Below are 14,414 nucleotides of genomic sequence, written 5' to 3'. Positions count from 1 at the left end.
CACCGACATATGACAAGGAAGCTCTAACGGCATGGTAGCTGCTCAGGTGGAATGGTATGGTTTTTGGCCAACCCATATTGAGGTGTCCAATCACTGCCTGGAGGACAGCATCTCTCTGTGTAGCCTCCGAAATGGCATCTAGCTTGAACTGTGACACATCTTTGTTTGTGACAACTGCCTCCACATATGCCTTGACCTCATCCTCCATCTCTGAGTGGTCATGCTCTTTCAGAGGATTCCTGGAAAGCATGTCCGCCACCACTAAGCATTTCCCCGGGACATGCTCTCTCACATTGAAGTGCATAAGACGCATCAGCAAACGCTGACACCTTAAAGGGGCCCGGTCAATGTCATAACAGTTAATTAGCGGGATCAATGGTTTGTGGTCCGTCTGCAGGCAAAAGTAATCCAAGCCTTGTAGATAGCGAGCAGACCGCTCACATGCCCACACTCCTGCCAGGCACTCCTTTTCGATTTGGGCATACCTGCATTCTGCTTCTGTAAGTGTTCTTGAGCAAAAGGCGACAGCGGGTGTCACGTCACCATGAACTTGAAGCATAGCGGCACCAAAGCCAAAACTGCTTGTGCTCAGCTTGTAGTTCAACTCAATCAACAGCATTTGTGGCATAATGTTGATTACCACAAAAATTAATTTTTATTTGCTTTTTTTTTGTTTTTAAAGAAAAGGCGGGATGAGTCTAAATACATTTTTGTGGTAATCAACATTATACCACAAATGCTGTCGATTGAGCTTAACTTGTATTGAACCTGGAATATTCCTTTAAACACATTTTTTAAATATATGTTCATATGATACAAAAAAAGTCACATACTTGTACATACATGCAACTTATATTTTAAAATATTATGTTTTTTCATATATATATATATATATATATATATATATATATATATATATATATATATATTATTTATTTATTTTTTTTTCAAATACAAGTGGAATTTAAATATGTAAAGTACATATATGCTTAAATAAATGAACTACACTGGTGGCCAAAAGTTTGGAAAAATTTACAGATTTTGCTGTTTTGGAAGAAAATTGGTACTTTAATTCACCAAAGTGGCATTCAACTGATCACAAAGTATAGTCAGGACATTACCGATGTAAAAAACAGCACTATCACTATTTGAAAAAAGTCATTTTTGATCAAATCTAGACAGGCCCCATTTCCAGCAGCCATCACTCCAACACCTTATCCTTGAGTAATCATGCTAAATTGCTAATTTGGTACTAGAAAATCACTTGCCATTATATCAAACGCTGCTGAAAGCTATTCGGTTCATTAAATTAAGCTTAACATTGTCTTTGTGTTTGTTTTTGAGTTGCCACAGTATGCAATAGACTGGCATGTCTTAAGGTCAATATTAGGTCAAAAATGGCAAAAAAGAAACAGCTTTCTCTAGAAACTCATCAGTCAATCATTGATTTGAGAAATGAAGTCTATACAATGCTTGAAATTGCCAAAAAACTGAAGATTTCATACAAAGGTGTACACTACAGCCTTTAAAGACAAAGGACAACTGGCTCTAACAAGGACAGAAAGAGATGTGGAAGACCAGATGTACAACTAAACAAGAGGATAAGTACATCAGAGTCTCTAGTTTGAGAAATAGAGGCCTCACATGTCCTCAGCTGACAGCTTCATTGAATTCTACCCACTCAACACCAGTTACTTATCTGTCACTCACTGTGTTGATGTAGTGGCACTAGGGGTCACTCTTGGGAGCCCAAAACACCTCTGCTTTTTTGAAAAAAGGCCAATGAGAATTGGCGAGTGGAATTTGCATGCCACTCCCCCGGACATACGGGTATAAAAGGAGCTGGTATGCAACCACTCATTCAGATTTTATCTTAGGAGCCGAGCGGTTCTATTCATTGAAGCTGAATTCATCCGCAAAGTTCATTCACTTCATATGCTGGATTCTATGACACATTTCAGCGGCTTCTTCCCCTCTGCACCCGTGGAGTGCAGAGAATGCCCCTGGCGCTTCGGCAGAACAACTATAAGAGTATATTCTAAAAGAGAATATTTTCTTTCTAAAAGAGCGGCACACACGGAACGTCTTTTTAAAGATGACTTTCCGTTTGTGTGTTAGTCCTGGTTGCGGTCGTTATCTCTCTGCTTCTGACGGCCACGATCGCTGTCTTACGTGTCTGGGCGCTGCCCACGCGGAGACATCATTCGTGGATGGGTCTTGTCCTGATTGCGAGAACATGACCATGGCAACGTTGTGGTCGCGGCTTGCATTTGTAAGAAAGGCTGACAAGGCACTGTTCCTTGATGCCCCCATCTCCCAGGTTGGCCTATTCAGTGACACCGTCGAGGACTTTGCCCAGCAGTTCTCAGTGGTGAAGCAGCCGATGGAGGCCATACAACACATCCTGCCCCGGCGCGGCTCAAGACCCCGCACTCAGTCTGCTCGTCGCCAAGGGCGTCCTCCTGCAACAACAACACCGGCTCCACCGCAGCCCGCCCCCGTGGGCCGGCCCCAACGTGGAGCCCAACGCAGGAAACAAATGCCACCCATCTCACGGCCAGCTGTTAAGAACCCGAGGAAGGCTTTGAAGCGCCCCTGAGATGGGCGACCCAGGGGCAAGGAGACCCGCTTCTCTGGAGCTGGTGTGCAGACCACTCCATCCCCCGGTGTAGGGCCGGGAGTAGAATCTTTTGTTTCATTTTCATTTAATTTCACCGCATGTCCAAGAGGCCCAAAAATTCAACAAAAGACCGGTTTTCTTGTTCCCTGGCTCACATGTCTATCGTCAAGACCACTGTCCACCGTCCCATCTTTGCAGGTATGGTGCTCCAGCAACAGTCCCCCCACCCCTGTGCGCACAGCTGTGGCACAAACATGCCCACATGGGATTGGGTCCGTGGACTACGGGGACGAGACTCCTCCTCCCCCCTCCTCGGCCAATCTTATGGTGGGCGGCAGGAGTCAGGTAAGTGCTTCGATATCCCTGGACTCAGCACGGCCATGGGGCTCGAATCCCCTCGATGTGGTACCTCGAGCTCTGCCCCGCTGCAAGGCCCCACCCGCTGGTACGTCCGATGTGATCATTCCCATGGTCCCCCTCGCCCGGTGTTTGCGTGTGTGGCTCTCGCTTTCCAACCCATCGCGATGGCTGACCCGGACTGTCCGACTCGGCTACACGATTCAGTTTGCCAGGAACCCGCCCAGGTTCAGCGACGTCCGCTTCACCTTGGTGAATGGCGAGAATGCCGCTACCTTGTGTGCGGAGATCACTACCCTTCTGCGCAAGGGTGCGATAGAGCCTGTCCTTCCAGCCGAGATGAAGAAAGGGTTCTACAGCCCTTACTTCATCATACCGAAGAAAGGCGATGGGTTGCGACCAATGCTGGACCTGCGAGTACTGAACTGGGCTTTGCACAGACTCCCGTTCAAGATGCTGACGCAAAAACACATTCTAGCGAGCGTCTGGCATCAAGATTGGTTGCGGTAGTAGACCTGAAGGACGCGAACTTCCAAGTCTCTGTCTTACCTCGGCACAGATCCTTCCTGCGGTTTGCCTTCGAAGGCCAAGCGTATCAGTACAAGGTCCTCCCCTTTGGCCTGTCATTGTCCCCTCGCGTCTTCACGAAGGTCGCAGAGGCAGCCTTTGCCCCACTAAGGGAAGTGGGCATCCGCATCCTCAACTATCTCAACGACTGGCTAATCCTAGATCACACTCGAGAGTTGCTGTGCGCACACAGGTACCTCGTGCTCCGGCACCACAGCCGACTGGGGCTTTGGGTCAACTGGGAAAAGAGCAAGCTCTCCCCGGTTCAGAGAATTTCTTTTCTCGGTTTGGAGTTGGACTCAGTCTCGATGACAGCGCGCCTCATGAACGAGCATGCACAGTCGGTGCTGAACTGTCTGAAGGTGTTCAGATGGAGGACAGCGGTTCCACTGTAACTTTTTAAGAGGCTCCTGGGGCCGCTGGCTCCTAGACTGGCCCACGGCTGCGTTGGCACATCAACTGCCTAGAGTTGTTGGCAATACTACTCGCCCTGCGGAGGTTTCGGCCGTTGATCCAGGGCAAGCACGAGTTGGTCTGGATGGACAACACAGCGACGGTAGCGTACATCAACCATCAAGGCGGTCTACGCTCCCGTTGCATGTCACAACTTGCCCGCCGTCAGCAGCGCCTCAAGTCGCTACGAGACACTCACATCCCGGGCGACCTCAACACCGCAGTGGACACACTGTCACATCAGGTTACCCTCAGGGGAGAGTGGAGACTCCATCCTCAGGTGGTCCAGCTGATTTAGAATCGATTCGGTTGAGCACAGGTAGACCTGTTTGCTTCCCGGGAATCCTCCCACTGCCCGCTTTGGTACGCCCTGACCGAGGCACCCCTCGGTACAGATGCGCTGGCACACAGCTGGCCCCCTGGACTACGCAAATAAACATTTCACCCAGTGAGCCTACTTGCACAGACCCTGATCGGTGCTTTCCTTCCTGCAGGAGAGGCTGGAGGGGCGGCTGTCCCCCTCCACCCTGAAGGTGTATGTAGCCGCTATTTCGGCTCATCACGATGCAGTAGATGGTAAGTACTTGGGGAAGCACGACTTGATCATCAGGTTCCTGAGAGGCGCTAGGAGGTTGAATCCCTCCAGACTGCGCCTCGTCCCCTCGTGGGACCTCTCTGTAGTCCTTCGGGGTCTACAGGGAGCTCCCTTTGAGCCATTGGAGTCAGCTGAGCTTAAGGCACTCTCTTTGAAGACTGTCCTCCTCACTTCCATCAAAAGGGTAGGGGACCTGCAGGCGTTCTCTGTCAGCGAATCGTGCCTGGAGTTCAGTCCAGGTTACTCTCACATGATCCTGAGACCCCGACCGGGCTATGTGCCCCTGGAGGAGGCAGACCCAACCTTGGCGTTGCTGTGTCCGGTGAGAGCTTTACACACCCACTGGGTCATTGACGCCATCGCGATGGCCTATCAGGGTCAGAATGGGCCATCCCCTGCAGGGTTACGAGCCCACTCCACCAGGAGTGTGGCGGCCTCCTGGGGCCTGGCCAGTGGCGCCTCTTTGGCAGACATCTGCAGAGCAGCGGGCTGGGCAACACCCAACACCTTTGTGAGGTTCTACAATCTCCAGATTGAGCCGGTCTCGTCCCGTGTATTGGCAGGCACGAGCAGGTAAGTTCCAGGACAACTGGCTGGGTGTACCACTTGCGCATAGCGCCTTTCCCCTCCCTTGAGGTGAAGATGTGCGCTCTTGACTCCTAGTCGTGTTCACAGACTGTGATCCCTGGATGACATTCATCCTTAGCCATCTGGCAGTTGAGTTTGCGGAGAACCTCGCTGACCGGCCCAGTACATGCACTAATGAACCCCTGTACTGGGGTAGGTGCTCCACATGTGCTGGTTCCCTGATGGCGACCCCATGTGATATCTTCCGCAAAATTGTTTCCCTGTCGGCAAACTGCATCTTCCTTGGGCAGAGGCCCCTCTGCCCCTGGTCGCCATGCTCTGTAGAAACTCCTCCCCCTTCGGATAGAACCTACCGTGGGACCTCTCCACATGACATACTTCCGACAAGACTCGGTAAGACCATGTGACGTATTCCACTCTAAATACCCCCCCCCTCTTTTTGGGTGGGATGTGGTCTCCGCGGTGTCTTCCCCTTGGGAGGGACACCCCCCAACGCAGACACTTATGGCTTCCAGTCAGTTAACAAATTCCACTCTTTTTGGGGAGAAAGAGAGGGAAAGAGGCCTCGGCTGGGCTAGACTGTCCCTATAGTTGGGCAGTCGAATTGTTCCTGATGGACCTTTGACGCTCATAAGAGCGTTGGGGGAGGTTACGTGATGGCCTTGTGCGCTGGCTACGAGGCACACAGTGGTCTGCCCGTCACACACCGCCAGTTCACGTAACACAGTTCAGCTAGTTGTGGCGTTTTGTATAGGGACCTCTAGTCTCACTACATCGACACAACTTCGAGTGAGTGACAGATAGGGAAAGTCCTGGTTACTTTCGTAACCTCCGTTCCCTGATGGAGGGAACGAGACATTGTGTCCCTCTTGCCACAATGCTGAATTACCCGCTGAAATGGCCGGGACCTGGTCTCGGCTCCTCAGCACAAAACCTGAATGAGTGGTTGCATACCAGCTCCTTTTATACCCGTATGTCCAGGGGAGTGGCATGCAAATTTCATTCGCCAATTCTCATTGGCCTTTTTTAAAAAAAGCAGAGGTGTTTGGGTTCCCAAGAGTGACCCCTAGTGTCACTACATCGACACAACGTCTCGTTCCCTCCATCAGGGAATGGAGGTTACGAAAGTAATCAGGACATTTCATGTACAACAGTAAAGAGAAGACTCAGGGGTTCAGGCCTTATGGGAAGAATTGCAAAGAAAAAGTCACTTTTGAAACAGAAAAACAAAAAGAAAAGGTTAGAGTGGGCAAAGAAACACAGACATTGGACAACAGATAATTGGAAAAGAGTGTTATGGATCTTAACCACATTGAGCTTTTGTGGGATCAGCTAGACTGTAAGGTGCGTGAGAAGTGCCCAATAAGACAACCACATCTATGGCAAGTGCTACATGAAGCGTTGGGTGAAATGTCACCTGAGTATCTAGACAAACTGACAGCTAGAATGCCAAGGGTCTGCAAAGCTGTCATTGCTCCACATGGAGGATTTTTTGATGAGAACACTTTGAAGTAGTTTAAGAAGTTCTGAATATTTCTTTCAAATTGTAATAGTAATTTTTCACGTTATTAATGTCCTGACTATACATTGTGATCAGTTGAATGACACTTTGGTGAATAATAGTACTAATTTCTTTCCATAAGAGCAAAATCTGTACATTATTCCAAACTTTTGGCCACCAGTGTATAATTATGTTGGCTTGACAAAGCCAACATACTGATCTACTATGCTTCTTCTTCTTCTTCTTCTTATGAGCCAAAATTTAAAGAGTATCTCCTCCTAGAGCTTTCAAGCTACAAACACCAAACTCGCCACAGACTTTCAGACTGGTCTGACTCAGGTTGCTCTCTCTTTTCTAACTGATCGGACTTCCGTTATTCCCGTATCAGACTTCTGAACAGGACTGATTTTAAACTGACTCCCATTCAAGGTGTGAAAACCTTTCCCTGTAATAACTCCTTTAGAGGATTCAATCTATTTACTGTCACTCTACCACTCAGACTTTCTATCTATCACTCTCTTTTCTATCGTTCTATCACTCCACTCTTTTTATTCTTTCTTTCACTCCATCACTTTAACACCCTAGCAACTGCATACAACCTAGCAACCATTTAGTGCACCCTAGCAACCAAAACCCATTGACTGCCATTCAAGATGGCTTAGATGGATATCTTCAGATTAGAATGTCCTACAGACATGAGAATTGGCTTGTTTGAATTGGGTGAGCAATCAGTCTTCAAGTATCATCATGGAAACTACTTAGCTACGCCCTAGCAACTATTTAGAGCACCCTAGCAACCAAACCCCTTTGACTTCCATTCAAAAAGGCTGCGTGTGATATCTTCAGATCAGAATGTCCTACAGACATGAGAATTGGCTTGTTTGAATTGGGTGAGCAATCAGTCTTCAAGTATCATCATGGAAACTACTTAGCTACGCCCTAGCAACTATTTAGAGCACCCTAGCAACCAAACCCCTTTGACTTCCATTCAAAAAGGCTGCGTGTGATATCTTCAGATCAGAATGTCCTACAGACATGAGAGTTGGTTTGTTTGAATTGGGTGAGCAATCAGTCTTCAAGTATCTTCATGGAAACTACTTAGCCACGTCCTAGCAACCATTTAGAGCACCCTAGCAACCAAACCCTACTGACTTCCATTTAAAATGGGTTGCGCTTATATGGGTATCTCAGGATCAGAATGTTGTAGAGACTTTATTGCTGGCTTGTATGACTCAGAACAGCAAGCAGCCTTCTTGGTATCACACTGGCAACTGCCTAGCAACCACATGGGCTTACCCTAGCAACCAAGTAACAAATCACATATCTCTGACCCAGAACATCGTAGAGACTTCTGGGTTGACTTATTTCACTCAGGGTGGAAAATAGGCTTGATAAGTATCAATCCGGTAACAGCATAGCAACCAGCTGGGGTTACCCTAGCAACCAAGTAACAAATCACATATCTCTGCACCAGAACATCATAGAGACTTCCGGGTTGACTTATTTCACTCAGGATGGCAAGGAGCCTTGATAAGTATCACCCTGGTAACTGCTTAGCAACCATATGGGGTTACCCTAGCAACCAAGTAACAAATCACATATCTCTGCACCAGAACATCGTAGAGAATTCCGGGTTGACTTATTTCACTCAGGATGGCAAGGAGCCTTGATAAGTATCATCCTGGTAACTGCTCAGCAACCAGATGGGGTTACCCTAGCAACCAAGTAACAAATCACATATCTCTGCACCAGAACATCGTAGAGACTTCCGGGTTGACTTATTTCACTCAGGATGGAAAGGAGGCTTGATAAGTATCACCCTGGCAACTGCTTAGCAACCAGATGGGGTTACCCTAGCAACCAAGTAACAAATCACATATCTCTGCACCAGAACATCGTAGAGACTTCCAGGTTGACTTATTTCACTCAGGATGGCAAATAGCCATGCTAAGTATCACCCTGGTAGTTGCCTAGCAACCATATGGGTTTACCCTAGCAACCAAGTAACAAATTACATATCTCTACACCAGAACATTGTAGAGACTTCCAGGTTGACTTATTTCACTCAGGATGGAAAGGAGGCTTGAAAAGTGTCATCCTGGTAACTGCTCAGCAACCAGATGGGGTTACCCTAGCAACCATGTAACAAATCACATATCTCTGCACCAGAACATTGTAGAGATTTCTGGTTTCATTAATTTGACTCAGGGTAGCAAGGAGCCTTTTCATTATCACCTTGGTAACTGCCTAGCAACCAAATGTGGTTACCCTAGCAACTAATTTGCCATTAAGAAAAACAAGCAAGGGGTAGGGTTGCATAGGACTTCTTGCAGCTGGCTGTCTATCTGTATGATGTTCCTTCTGTCTGTCTGACTGTAAGACCTTCAAACTTCCAACTCTTCCAACTATTTTAAACTTTCAGACAAGGCTTTGTCAAGCCAACATAAAGTTTGTCTTCAAACTTTACTATCTAGTTTTATATATATGTTCATATATGGCCATAAAAGAGATTTCTGTATGGAAATGGCTGTAGAAAAAAATATTGATAAAACTAATCCAATAAAAATATTGATAAAACCAATCCAATATTAACCAGTCAAATCACAATAGATACAATTCAAGTTCTGCACTACATTATTTCTTCCTGAATAATTAGTTTCACTCTGAAAACCATCACATTATAAAATTTCATGCATTGTTTAATGTTGTTTCATGATGCCTTAAGTCAACTTTACGAAACAGAAATTCAAGACGCACACGTGTTCTGTAAATTTTTTTTTTAAATGGAGGAAAATTAACAGACAAAACTGATGCTATTGGACACGCACTTGGAGGCACCATGTTGCAGTTGCATCTCCGTACCTTGCCATAGCTGTAGTGCTCTAGCCCGTCATATGACGAGTATGTGTGATTGGGCTCATAGGGTATAAGATTGGGCTGCTGCGCTTCATATATAGACTTAATCTTTGGCAGCACGGCCAGAACCTTATAATGGAGGATATCATTCTGCAGTTTAGCCTGTGGAGAGGACACAGAACAGCACGCAACAGAAGAGAGGTGATACACAGAGAGAGAGAGAGACAGAACTTGCGGGGATAGAGTTTTAGTGCTGCTGCAGACTGCACACACACACCTTCACACCTAAAGCTCAAAACAAACATACTCACTCAGCTTTAAATGACTGACACATTGCAATTCCTTTGCCCTATTTCTTGGTCAAATATATGCAAATTTATGACATTGCCCATCTTAATTCATTTGTAAGAAAGGTTAGATTTCCCTGCTTCACATGTTTATCACACTTCAAAAGACTGGAAAATGTGGCATATAAAATGAAAACTACCATCAGACATAAAATATGCATCTACTGCTTAAATTAAGTATTGGTCTACAAGTACAGTAAATAACATTTGACTTCAATATCATCATATAAATATTTAAACTTGATAACAGTGGGTTTCCATTGAACATGTTACTTACTGCAGTCAAAACAAATGCAAATATATAATTTTAGAAGTATTACATTATTGTTTTTTGCATATCCTTTCACAAATAGTTGCTTATGCACTTTAGTGGTGGAGACAGGGTCCCGTTTGTCCCATTAGATCTAACATGGTGATGACATATCCATCACAGTGATTGAACTTGGAAATCAAAAACAGCCATTTGCGAAAATTTAAAATCTACCAACTACCAGCTGCAGGGGACATTGGTCTTATTAGATCAGATGCAATAATAATGACAGTTAGTTTGTCCTGATCCACTACCAATCTGATGGAAATTTAAAGATGCCTAAATCTACAATAATCTTTCAGAAACGGGGTGTTTCCAAAACCTAGGATGGCAGGGGAAGACTCATTTATATTTATGAGGAAAGCTCTACTTGATAGGTTAGCATAAGGTTTACGGCTAGGGTTGGTTTATAGTTTCTCCGACCAATCAGGTATCGGCTTTTTCATGAATATAAATGAAATTTCCCTCACTGTCCTACGTTTCGAAAACTCTCCTCTCTCTGACTGTGATCCAGCTTTTTTTGTGTGTGCGTGCTTATGTGCGCTCATGATAAAGGCTCGGGTATACGTAATTTTTCTGCATTCCGGGTCATCTTGCACATGGTTGAGTGCTAAACCTTTCAAAAGATACTCACTGCATGCACACTACGACTGCTTTGTGATTACTGTTTTAGTACATGTGCAAAGACAAGCCCTGCATCCGAATGTCCATACTTCCCTACTATATAGTAGGCCAAAAACAGTATGCCAGTGGAGTAGTATGTACGAATCCATAGTATTCATAAGACAGTAAGCGAGAAATGCCCGGATGACCTACTACTTCCAGCGGGAATCCAAAGTGTGGATTGGTTGAACACTTTCCTCTCCCACAATGCATCGTGCCAAGGAAATGTCACATTCAAACGCTGGATTTAAAACAAATGGTGGAGAACCGCAGGGCGGAAGGTTGTTTTTAACAGAAAGTGCTGAATACACAAAGAACGTTGCTCATTGTAATGAAATGGCACTTATTTAAATGAACTTGAGTGGATTTTCACAGTTGTTGTTGTCACGTCATATATTCTGGTCACAGGACCATGCGTATGTTCCCGGATGTTAGTATGTCCGAATTCTCTTCATACTGCCTCTCGCACACCTAAAGAGCGTACTGTTTTACCGGCCGAGAAGTGCGTTTTTCATCAAATATAGTACATTCTGTGACAGTATGCAGTTTCAGACGCAGGGAAGGACTGTCCGTGTGTCGAGAAAAACTGGGTGGCACGTGGACAATTCGCATAGACTGTGTTGATGATGAAATTTGCATAACGCATACTGGACACATTTCAATCAGCAACACGGACAGTCGAAGTATACTTTGGCCTTAATGTGGATACGCTCCTGCATGAAGGTCAAATACACTTAAAAATGCCAATCTTGGCAGGTATTAATAGAAACACAGTCAGTTATGTATGAAGTAAACGTAAACACCATGACAAAAAAGTGGATTTGTATCAAAATATCGGATCTGTGCATTAGAACTTGCAGTGTGAATGCAAACTAATAGACACTTCGTTAATATTAATCAAACAACAATAACAAGAATACCACTCATTGCTATTGGTTGGATAACTTTAGCAGCTTTAAGAAGTATTTCTGAATGTTTACTTAAATAATTGATACTGTTGTTAGAAACTTAATTTGTTTCTTTGTTTTTATTTTATTACTGATTATTTCCTTTATTTGAATACTTACTTGAGATCTTGAAACAATGTTTACTTAATTAACAAATTAGTCAGTATTAGTTTTGGTATAGAGAATCGTAAAATAAATTCAGTTTGGTATTGGTACCGACTATAGACATTTTGGTATTGTGACAACACTGCCTATAATGTTTATTGAAATTGTGCATGTAGATCTTTCTATAATAGCATCACCAAAAATTATATCTCATGCCATTGAAGCGTGAGCACCCCTGGTTAGTCATGTTCACCATTATTCCTATTGGTGTTGTATAACATTGCTATAGTTTCGAAGTTCACTAAGTGTGTGTGTGAGAGCGAATGTATAAATATGAACTGATTTTGATTCGTAGCAACATTTTTTTTTATTAATATATATGTTAATCTGTTTAGCATGTAACCATGTCTCCATTACAAGTCCACTGCCAAAGAAATAAGAAAACGGCTTATTAGAGTAAACTACCAAAAATATTTTTCTTACTGAGTATTTATGTTTTGTGCCTCCATTTGCATGTCCAATAGCATCAGTTTTGTCTGTTTTTGTTTTTTTCCCCTACCTGATTGGCAAATAGTTGTTTCTTGTTATAGGCAAAAATATTACTAAATTTTGTTAGATTTCTTTGAAAACAAGACAAAATACCTTTTGGCAATTTACTTCTCAAGTAAATGTATCTTGTTTTAAGAAGGTATGGATATTTTTTACTGGAAAATAAGACATAAATACAAAAAGGATTTTTGCAGTGTACTTGTTATATTGCATATTTCTGCATATTATTTTCATGTTTAATAAAGTATATTTCATACCGATCATTACTGAATCCACTTGTGTTTTTAGTAACAGTTTTATTGTGTTCATACTATATAACAGTTTAGTTTAATTCATTAAGGCTGTAAATTGTAACATAAAAACCATTAAAGGTCTTCCATTGAACTCATATCAGCCACATCATTAATGTGTGGTGGATAAAACACTTGAATAATCCTATTAAAATATGAAAATAAGAGTGTTATTTATCTTTATCAAAGCAAGTAATAAAATGTAATCGAATAACAAACTATCAATGTGAAAATAACACATCATGACTCTGGCTCTACAGATGAATATCTCAGAGATACATCTCTGATATGGTAAATACAGGTAATCTCAAACCATTATACTAATCTGCACAGAAGAGCGGTGCCGAAACACAACTGGCGTAAGAAACAAATCACTGTTACTTCGCAAGTAACTTACAATTTTAGGTTTCAACCACTGCTGTCGATAGAGAGCCCAAAAGTTCTGTAGAGCAGATTTAATTTTTAAATTAAACTTTTCACTCAAATAGTTATGTTGATAATATAATAATAATAATTAAAAAATATAATAATAAATTAAAATTTTTTACTAAATTGCCAGAATGTAAAACGGAAGTACTGTACATAGTTCGCTTCAAAAACTCGTTTTAAAAGTCACCTGCACTATTCAAAACTTGAACTCCCAGAAAGAGGAACTTTATATTCTCCTTACCCATTTCAAAGATTTATAAGCAATTCTGGACAGTTTAAAGTGTCCAAATGACTGAGTGACAGCAGTACTCACACAGATCACTCTACTGGGAGAGCTGATACTGGAACCAGATGGAGAGATGGAGGCTTCTGAGGTACGTCTGAGCTGCAGGAGAACACACACACACACACACACACACACACACACATATACACACATACACAGATCAACGAATAGACAATTCATGCTCTGCGGAGGCAAACATGTCCCAATTTGAACTGCACTGAATGTGGCTAAAACTATTATGATCAGACTGAAATGATCAGGGATAATTAAAAATAATCGGTTGGAAACTGTTATGAAATGTTTCTAATGTTACATGTCCGTCAGTCCAAAAGAGTGGTGTTTTGATGCAAGTCTGAACATATACCCTGAGTTTGCGCTCCATTTTTGCTGCCTGCTTACACATGGGGTGCCAGACCTCTGAACCTGGAAGACAACAAAGCAACATTGACCAAAATTCAGAAAATTTAAGAATTACCTCACTTTCAGTTCGTGAGATTGAATTTGAACTGAATTGGCAATACAACACAGGATGCTGAAATGGAATTTGAATAGTAAAGACAGGAAGAAAAATTTACTGAATTGCAATTCAAAGAAATGCAACAGAATCACACAACAGAGCAATTTAACAGAACTAGTGTTGGGGAGCAGTTAACTAAAAGTAGCGACACTACCAACTTAACTATATTTTTAGTAGCTTGACATTAGTTCAGCTATTTTCACACCAGTGTAGCTTTTTTTACCTGATGCTGATAACAGCATGGATGGCCCTTTTCCTCTTTGGCCCGAGAACACGACGGCTTTGTTTTTCAAAAACTATTTGAAATGTGGACTCATCAGACCAGAAAACACAGTTCCACTGTTCTACTTTCCATCTCAGATGAGACCGAGCCCAGAGAAGTCGGCAGCGCTTCTGGACAGTGTTGATGTAGGGCTTCTCCTTTGCATAGTAAA

At 43.4% G+C, this 14,414-nt stretch overlaps 1 protein-coding gene across 1 annotated transcript in view; it reads right to left on the bottom strand.

Moving 5' to 3' along the window:
• LOC127430655 (actin-binding LIM protein 3-like) overlaps positions 1-14,414 on the bottom strand; it is a 153,136-nt gene that overhangs the window by 30,962 nt on the left and 107,760 nt on the right. Inside the window, exons 8-11 of the mRNA XM_051680585.1 lie at positions 13,828-13,886; positions 13,491-13,562; positions 9,544-9,699; positions 3,389-3,418 (exon numbers count right to left, since the gene is read on the bottom strand). Of these exons, the coding sequence (XP_051536545.1) occupies positions 3,389-3,418; positions 9,544-9,699; positions 13,491-13,562; positions 13,828-13,886 (317 nt within the window). The remainder of the gene's footprint in view (positions 1-3,388; positions 3,419-9,543; positions 9,700-13,490; positions 13,563-13,827; positions 13,887-14,414) is intronic.

This window comes from Myxocyprinus asiaticus, chromosome 40 (genome assembly GCF_019703515.2).
Source record: "Myxocyprinus asiaticus isolate MX2 ecotype Aquarium Trade chromosome 40, UBuf_Myxa_2, whole genome shotgun sequence".
NCBI classification, from domain to species: Eukaryota; Metazoa; Chordata; class Actinopteri; order Cypriniformes; family Catostomidae; genus Myxocyprinus; species Myxocyprinus asiaticus.
Note: the sequence above shows the minus strand (reverse complement) of the source record. Positions and strands in the feature narration are given on the sequence as shown.